The following is a 9832-nucleotide window of genomic DNA, read 5'->3' on the forward strand; positions in this document are numbered from 1 at the left end:
TCAGGATGGGCCCCCTTAGCTCATAACAAGGTTACAGATATATAGAAACATTGGGGTGTCACCCTGCTATAGTTCCAGGGGTACCCAGGGTACAAATAAACACTCACCCCAAATCTCCCCCTAACTGCCCTTCAGGCTGGGCCCCCTTAGCTCATAACAAGGTTACAGATATAGAGAAACATTGGGGTAACAGTCACCCTGCTATAGTTCCAGGGGTACCCAGGGCACAAACTCTCACCCCAAATCTCCCCCTAACTGACCTTCAGGCTGGGCCCCCTTAGCTCATAACAAGGTTACAGATATATAGAAACATTGGGGTAACAGTTACCCTTCTATATTTCTAGGGGTACCAAGGGCACAACTCTTACCCCAACTGTTACCTTATCAAGCCTTCAGGGTGGGCTTTTGTAGTTTATAATAGATATTTAATAGAGTTATAGATATTATAATAGAGTTACCCTGCAGTAGTTTCCTGTGATCAGTCAATAGACATAAATTTCACTCTTAACAGGCTTTCAGGCTGAGCCTAAAATTTTCAGGAATGTTTAGACTTTATTTTGCCATATCAAGATATACACATTATTTCTCAAGAGTACACTTTATTCCATGGTGAGAAGGATCAATTAAAGAATTCTTCCTTAACTGGTCACATTCAATACGTTAAATTAAATGACTAAAAACATGCAAAGGAGAGTAAATCATATGAAAGTAGATCTAGGGCCTGATTCTGTCTAGGACCTAATGATAGTCACATCATTATTAAAAAGAATCAGCACATATGGAAACATTGTGTTTAACTTATTTATTCTGGCCACATATTGTAATAAAAAACACCCTTCACCAAGAAGTTTTGATGCCAAAGTACGACATCTAGGGAAGAAATGCACTACAGGATAATTAGGAAGTGAGTGTTGGACCTTGTTGAATTTCCGCTGGTATTCATCCCAAGGTACAAAAGCTTAGCTGTATTGTTACCAGACCACTTCATTTTCCATGATTCTTTAAAGACTGTCGTGGTACTAAGGTCCTGACATTTTGTCCATGTGTTGCCTGTTTACTATAACCCTAATAGTTTATCTGATTTATCATCTGATTGTTGGTATGACTTTGGAGGGGTAATAAGGAATAAGATATTGGAATACATTACATAATTTATCTTGCCTTCTATAAAAGAGATAAGCAGAACCATAGACATTGATCAACCCAAATTAACTAAAAATGCAACTCTCTAATGTTCTACAACTGATTCCTGAGTTTTTTCCTCTCCTGTTCTTCCTTTTGGGACCAGCAGTGACTTAGAGATGGCTAATTGCTATTTAATCAGATTCCAAGAGTATTTTAGATAATGAAGCTGAATTACGGTTGATTTCCCATATGGCTACACTACTTGTAAGATCAATATACATATATATTTGTGTATATAAATGTGTAACCAGCCTAGGAATCCCATTAATGTGCTTTGACTGTTATTGACACAGTATCTGTGTGGTAATGGCGAACTGAGAGGTTCTCTCATTTGCACGTTGAAAATGATGATCTATAATATGGTCAAATGCTTCAGATTCAGACAGTTTCTTCTCTCTACAGCGCTAATCCTGTGCATTATGACTACCGAAGTGTGTGCTTTTCCAGACATTATGGCCAGTTGCAGGCTGCCCACAGGAAGTTTTGGTGGGTCTGTTAACAACCCAGGAGATGTTATCATAGGGGGAACTTTTCGAGTCCATTTTGAACGAGTAGGCAATAACCTGCGTTTTACCAGTAAACCTCCAGAAGTCCAATGTCAGATGTAAGTAGCACTGTAAATAGGGTTTACTTGACTTATTTAGAAGATTCATCCAGCTTATATCATGGATTTATAAAAGGACTACTCTAGAACAACTAGGGGACACTTCTTTTCTACTTTACTCACTTCTTTTCTACGGACCTCAACATATGTTCCTATACCCTGCACTAATATTACTATTGTGTTATTTTAATATTAGGATTGCTACAGAATTTTATCAGAGCATGCAGGCCCTAATATTTGCTGTGGAAGAGATTAATGCTGACATTGAGCTCCTTCCCAACATCACATTGGGCTTCCAGGTTTATGACTCATGCAATACATTACGACGCACAGCACAGGGAACTCTTTCAATGTTATCAGGAGGAAAGGAGATAATCCCAAATTATAATTGTCATGAAGGGACAACCTTTGCTGGTATTGTTGGTGACTCTAAGTCCTCACGATCCATTCTTATGGCCCAAATCTTGGCACTGTATAAATACCCACAGGTAAGAAGAATATTCAAGTAAAGACAAGCTAAGAAGCATTATAAAAGCCAATTTAATAAAATAATGTGATCCCAACCTGTCATAACCCCACAGTTCTTTGAAACAGTGTTAATTGTTTCTTTACAGATTAGTTATTTTTCAACCAGTCCTATTCTCACAGATCGGAACCAGTTCCCTTCCTTTTTTCGTACCATACCTAGTGATGAGTTTCAGATGAGAGGCCTAGCCCAGCTTATCTCTTATTTTGGTTGGCCTTGGTTGGGCCTCTTGGCCAATGATGATGACTATGGTCAGTTTGGACTTCAGATGGTAAAACAGGAAATAATCAGTGCTGGAGCTTGTGTGGCCTTCTCTGAGACTATTTTGACTAGTCATCCTGATAGGAATGCTCCCCATCTTGTCACAGTCATTAAAAAGTCAACTGCAAAGGTAGTGATTGTGATTGCATCTGATTCTGACTTTGTGTTTTTGGTGGAAGAGCTGTTGAGGCAAAATGTGACTATGAATATCTGGGTCGCCAGTGAAGCTTGGGCCACTTCTGCTTTACTTTCAAAAGAGAGATATAAAGACATATTACAAGGCACTGTTGGTTTTGCCATATTCCATGGGAATATGTCCAAGTTTAGTAAGTACTTCAACAGCCTCAACCCATCAAAAGATTTTAATGATCCATTCCTAAGAGAATTTTGGGAGCAAACCTTTGCTTGCACGTGGCTCATTGACAAGAATTCAGTTATTCTGATGGACAATGACACCAAAAATCCATGTACAGGAAACGAAATGCTAAACAGCCTGCCAGCCAAGGAAGAACAGAGATTATCTTTTAATGTATACACTGCTGTCTATACCATTGCTTGGGCTTTACACAATTTGCTGTTGTGTAAGCCTGGTACAGGGCCATTCTATCACAGAGGCTGTGTCAACATCTCTTCATTTCAGCCCTGGCAAGTAAGTGGCTACTGTAATAATACAAGTCTTTAGGATGTGTTGACATGTTGATAAAGACCATTTCTTTTATTTTGTGTGTTTTACCATTACAGCTTCTTCACTATATTAGAAACGTGAATTTCAAAACCAACGATGGACGTCAGATTTTTTTTGATGCGATAGGGAACCCTCCTGCCATATATGACATTGTGAACTGGCAAATTGGTGCCAAAGGAATGCTTGAACAGGTTGCAGTTGGGAGTTATGAGTTGAATAGTTTTAATGGGAAAACTTTCAACATAGACAGTGCTAACATTGTATGGATTAACAACAACACACTGGTATGTTCAATAAATTATTATTCCCAGGACATAACTTACATTTGGGTATGGGACCTGTTATCTAGACTGCTCAAGACCTCAGGACTGTAATTTGGATCTTCATACCTTAAGTCTACTAAAAATGATTTAAAAACCCAAGCCTATTGGCATATTTTCCTCCAATAAGGATTATTTATTATTTAAAGGAACAATAACAACACATTTTTTAATTTCCCCCAAAACTGCTATAGTAGTAGGTCAGGCTTACTCTCCCTTTGTTTTGTTTTTTAAATCTTGAGCCAGATTTAAATGTTTGGCCAAATTTGGAGAGCAAACATAAAAATGCAAAATGTTACTGGGAGGTTCCGAATATGGGTTATGATTGGCTTGATAAGACAGTGCACATTGTTTTTGTTTTGCATTTAAAACTTGTCTTCAAGTGTTGGCAAGCATCATGTTGTTATAAGGCAAATTAAAGCCTTATACAATGTGTTGGAAAACATCATGTTGTTGTGGCAAATTCAAGCTCAAGATTTTAAAAAAAAAAAACAAAGCTCTGACCTACTAATAAAGCAGAGGAATTAATCTAATTTGGTGTTACCGGTCCTTTAAGTTGTTTTGGCTAACATACAAGTTACTGTTTCCTTATTTAAGAGAAAAAGGAAATAATTTAAAAAAAAATTAATTATTTAGAGAAATGGAGTCTATGGGAGACATCCTGTAATTCATAGCTTTCTGATAATGGGTTTCAGGATAATGGGTCCCATACCTGTAATTTATAGTATGGCCAGGCTTCCTACATAAAAATTCAAATCATTACTTACAAACCTGGAGACATCTGGTCAGTTTCAAAGCAAGGCCGGCCATATAGTCTGAATAATTAGCAATGTTCTGTTCATCAAATCAGTTAATTAAATCCTGGTTAAGTGATACAATACAATTGCAGTCATAAATAAATATCCTAGAATATACATAGCAAAAAAAACAAAAATATAGTGTGAATACTGTTCAGAAGTAATGATATGTTATCATACTGTATGTTGTCCCAAATGAACCAATTAAAAAATATTTATTTGGGGTGAAAAAAATATTTTGTGACTTCTTGGGCTTCTTTTAATGCTTCCAGTAAAATATGTATTAATACGTAAGTAATAATTCTTGCTGTACAACTATACGTTGGTATGTACATAGTTACATTATGATGTATGGTGAGGTATGAGGTATGGTGATACATATACCTATACCCATATTTCTAATCCTTTATTCTTATTTTCAATAGATTCCTCCTTCCAAGTGCAGTGCAAGTTGTCCTTCAGGATCTAGGAAGGTGATATTACCAGGAAAACCCCTTTGTTGCTATGAGTGTGCCCGGTGTCCCCAGGGACAGATTTCAAATCAAACAGGTAGTATTTTTTTTTTTATTTTTGATGTCTGCAAAAGAAAAATTTATACTACAGGTATAGGATCCCTTATCCGGAAACCCGATATCCAGAAAGCTCCGAATTACGGAATGGCTGTCTCCCATAGGGGCAAATTCACTAAGGCGCGAAGCGCCGAACGCTAACGTTAATTCGCTAGCGTTTGGCAATTTCGCTACTGCGCAAATTCACTAACGAACGCTGGCGTAGTTTCGCTAGTGTTACTTCGCAACCTTACGCCAGGCGAATCTTCGCTAGCGACGATAATACGCAAATTCACTAACTTGCGCAGTGTACTGAACGCTACCTTTTACACTAGACTTCCTTCGCCACCTCAGACCTGGCGATGCGCAATAGAGTAGATAGGGATTGTTTAAAAAAAAGTCCATTTTTTTTCTAAGTCCCAAAAAACGCTGGCGTGTTTTCTACATGATGGGTGATAAGCTGAAAAAGATCGAAATTTTTTTGGGGCTCCCCTTCCTCCCCCCTACATTTCCTGACTCATGGCAACTTACCTAGACAGTGGGCACATGTGTAGGGCAAAATAAAATTTTTATTTGCTGATTTGAAGGTTTTCTAGGCATTTGTAGTGCAGATATGTGTTCCTCCATTGAAATTTGAATTTCGCGCCGTATGCAAATTAGCCTTCGCTAGCGCAACTTCGCTTTATATAGCGAATCAACGCTAGCGCAACTTCGCAACCTTATGCTACCCCTGTGCGCAACTTCGGATTTTAGTGAATTTGCGGAGCCCTGGCGAAACTACGCCTGGCGAAGTGTAGCGAAGTGCGGCGAAGTGCAGCGAAGTTGCGCCTGGCGCAACTTCGCATCTTAATGAATTTGCCCCATAGACTCCATTTTATCCAAATAATCCAAATTTTTAAAAATGATTTCCTTTTTCTGTGTAATAATAAAACAGTAGCTTGTACTTGATCCCAACTAAGATATAATTAATCCTTATTGGAAGCAAAACCAGCATATTGGGTTTATTTAATGTTTAAATTAATTTCTAGTAGACTTAAGACATGAAGACCCAAATTACGGAAAGATCCATTATCCGGAAAACCCCAGGTCCTGAGCATTCTGGATAACAGGTCCCGTACCTGTAGTAATTTCATATGGATGTTCTTCATCAGATGCTGTGGAATGTCATCAATGTTCCTGGGACACATGGCCCAATCTACAACAGGACAGATGCTTACCAAGAACTGCAGAATTTCTTTCCTATGAAGGACCTTTGGGTTATAGTTTGGCAGCCACATCCATCTTCTCTGCCCTCACCCCACTAGCTATTCTGGGAATTTTTATTTGCAACAACAAAACACCAATTGTCCGAGCCAACAACTATTCCCTTAGTTGTCTTCTCCTGCTTTCCCTGTTCCTCTGTTTCCTTTGCTCTTTAGGGTTCATTGGTTACCCACAACCTACACAGTGTCTTCTGCGCCAGGTGGCATTTGGGATGGTTTTTGCTCTCTGTATCTCCTGTGTTCTGGCCAAAACCATCACCGTAGTTATTGCCTTTAATGCAACCAAACCAGGCAGCAGGTTAAGAAAGTGGACGGGAGTAAATGTATCCTACTGTGTCATTGTGTTTTGTATCTTTGTTCAGTTATGTGTGTGTGTGATATGGCTCATCTTCTCTCCTCCCATCCCTGAAGTTGACTGTAATACCAAACCTGGATTTATCATAGTAAATTGCAATGAAGGTGCACCTTTTGCTTTCTGGTGCATGCTGGGGTACCTTGGACTCTTGGGCAAAATCAGTTTCATTGTTGCCTTCCTGGCCAGAAGACTCCCTGACAGTTTCAATGAAGCCAAATTTATCACATTCAGTATGTTGGCTTTCCTCAGTGTCTGGGTGTCCTTTATCCCAGCCTATCTCAGTGCACGGGGCATGTATACTGTGGCAATGGAGGTCTTTGCCATTCTGTCTTCCAGCTGGGCTTTGGTGGTCTGTATCTTTGTGCCAAAATGTTTCATTATATTGTTCAGACCTCACCTGAACACCAGAAAATATCTCATGGACAAAAAGAAGGGTGCAAATATGTCATAGCATGTGAAAAGAAACAAAAAGATGACTTCATGGACTTTATATCCAAACTGAGACTAGACAATGAAATGACAATTCAACGGATACAACTTGTATGCCATCACTTTTAAAGCAATATGTATAATGTTCCACTGTTAGATGCTCCTTGTGAGGTGTATTTCACTATGGGAAGAAGCAGAGAACTTTTACCTTTTCACAAGTAAGTCGTGTGTTGGCAGGTTATATGTTTTTGGTGCGTAGTGTGTTTGGGTGGGTTATGTGTGTGGGTGTGTTGTGCAAAACTTCTTCAAGACCCCAATAGTAAATCCTGCTGACATGATCATATATGACTGAAATAAAACTTTAATTTGAGGGTATCCTGTCTAAATCAACACTCCCATAAATGAGCAGTCTCGTTTCATCTTAACTGATTATACAATATAGAACCTTGAACCTTAATGGCTTTTCTTTCCCTTTGAAACACATAAAAAAAAACATTTGGTACATTATCAAGAGTAAGAAGTACTTTGAAAAGTCCAGTAATTCTGGGTCACCTCCACCTCCTGCCAGCTTCAGAAAAGCCGTTGACCAGTGTATCACTTTAAATAACCAGTCCTACTAATGGTTTCACAATCAACATCCCACTTCTTGTTAGTGCTCCTTCCACAAAGCCTTTTTACTAAGGTAGAATTTAAACTTTTCTTTTGTACTTCAGTTTCCAGGAGCATCATAATTAAGCAGCAGATACTTATCAGGCAAGTCATAAATACCATCAAAGCCCCATTATACCCAAACACTCCCCAATACCTATCTCACGGCCTCTACAGACACAGACCATGTTAAAGCAGTGTCATTTTGCTTCAATTCCCACTGATAAAGCCTTAACCGAGTACATGACTATGAAGATTTTCATTCATCCAGGTCATAGTACTGTATATCTAGTATAGGTCAATCTAAAAACAACTGGACTTGCTGAGTAATCAATGAAGACATTTCACTACTCATCCGAGCAGCTTCTTCAGTTCAACTGACTGGTGTGGGAAGTTCTCGGCATATAAACTCTTCCACTAATCCATTTACAATGGCACATTGTAACTCTTCAAAGAACCTTTTTTATAGACAGAAACATGGCTGTGCAATGGGTTCTCCAGTCTCTCCCATTGTAGCTAACTTGTACATGGAGGAAGTGGAAAGGAGGGCCTTACTTACATTCCAGGGAACTACACCGACTCACTGGTTCAGGTATGTGGATGATACTTGGGTTAAAATCAGATCCAATGAAGTGGTGGCCTTTACAGAACACATTAACTCAGTGGACAATAACATCAAGTTCACAAGGGAAGATGTCCACGAGAACAAACTTGCTTTTTTGGACTGTTTGATATGTATCCAAGAGGGGGGTAACTTGAAGACGGAAGTATACAGGAAACCCACTCATACGGATCAATATCTGTTGTTTGATTCCCACCATCCACTGGAACACAAACTGGGTGTCATTCGAACCCTGCACCACCGGGCGGAATGTGTGGCAACTGATACAGAGTCCAAAGACAAAGAGCAAAAACATCTCAGAGGAGCTTTGAAAGCATGTGGCTCCCCAGACTGGGCCTTTGTCAAAACAGCAGCAACCAAGCCCAACAGGAACACCAATAGAAATAACCGCCCGGAGACACATAGTGGGTGAAACATAGTCATCCCATATGTAGCTGGAGTGTCAGAGAAACTCAGGAGGATTTTCAACAAACACCATGTCCCTGTGTTTTTCAAATCTAGCAACACACTGAGACAAAAACTGGTACACCCAAAGGATCCAACACCAAAAGAAAAACAAAGCAATGTGGTATACGGAGTCCAGTGTAGCGAGGAATGCACAGATCTATACATTGGGGAGACAAAACAACTGCTCTCCAAGCGAATGGCTCAGCACAGGAGGGAGAACTCTACAGGGCAAAACTCAGCTGTCTTTCTACACCTAAAAGACAAGGGACACTCCTTTGAAGACAGCAAGGTCCAAATCTTGGATAAAGAAGACCGCTGGTTTGAACGAGGCGTGAAAGAGGCGATTCATGTCAAGGTGGAGAAACCATCTCTGAACAGAGGTGGGGGCCTTCGACACCACCTGTCTGCTTCATACAATGCTGTTCTAACATCTGTACCCCGGCGGATTCAGAACACTTCACACATCCATTCATGCAACTCTCACAAGTAACACCTGTATCTAGGAGTTGCATGACACATTGGATAATCCTATCACAACTACACAGAATCAACACCTCTGTGAGTTTCTTCAGATGTCACCTCTTTGAAGAGTTACAATGTGCCATTGTAAATGGATTAGTGGAAGAGTTTATATGCCGAGAACTTCCCACACCAGTCAGTTGAACTGAAGAAGCTGCTCAGATGAGTAGTGAAACGTCTTCATTGATTACTCAGCAAGTCCAGTTGTTTTTAGATTGACCTATACTAGATATTAACCGATTACAGAAAATGTAAGACTTAACCTTATACAGCCTCCAACCTCCTTTTACACAGTGGACCAGTAAATTCTACCTTCTAATTGGTTGCTATGTGTTACTGCTCCTGTGCAAATGTAGTGTGTTTTGTTACAAAACCTTATATATTCTATAGAAAACTATAGAAATCCAACAATTTGTGCCCTTTGGATGGGGTTAGCAGCCTGCATGTAATGTGGGGACAATATGTCAAGCTGACTTATTGGTTTATATCACTTTTGCTTATTCATTTGCTTTTTTTTGTTTTCCTTATTTATGCTACAGTTGCATTTATCCTTTGATATTGATTTCAATTCAACCTTTAATACTTTATATGGTAAGGAAACATAAAGTTCATAGTCCCTTTGGA

The 9832-nt window shown here is 39.4% G+C and overlaps 1 protein-coding gene across 1 annotated transcript; it reads left to right on the forward strand.

The window, feature by feature from the left end:
* The first annotated feature begins 1637 nt into the window (after positions 1-1637).
* Positions 1638-6994, forward strand: LOC108710437 (extracellular calcium-sensing receptor). Its single transcript, XM_018251575.1, has 6 exons — positions 1638-1789; positions 1986-2277; positions 2404-3225; positions 3318-3545; positions 4804-4927; positions 6078-6994. The coding sequence occupies exons 1-6, from the start codon at positions 1638-1640 to the stop codon at positions 6992-6994; spliced, it is 2535 nt and encodes an 844-aa protein (XP_018107064.1).
* The last annotated feature ends 2838 nt before the right edge of the window (positions 6995-9832 follow it).

Source organism: Xenopus laevis, chromosome 3L (genome assembly GCF_017654675.1).
Source record: "Xenopus laevis strain J_2021 chromosome 3L, Xenopus_laevis_v10.1, whole genome shotgun sequence".
NCBI lineage: Eukaryota > Metazoa > Chordata > Amphibia > Anura > Pipidae > Xenopus > Xenopus laevis.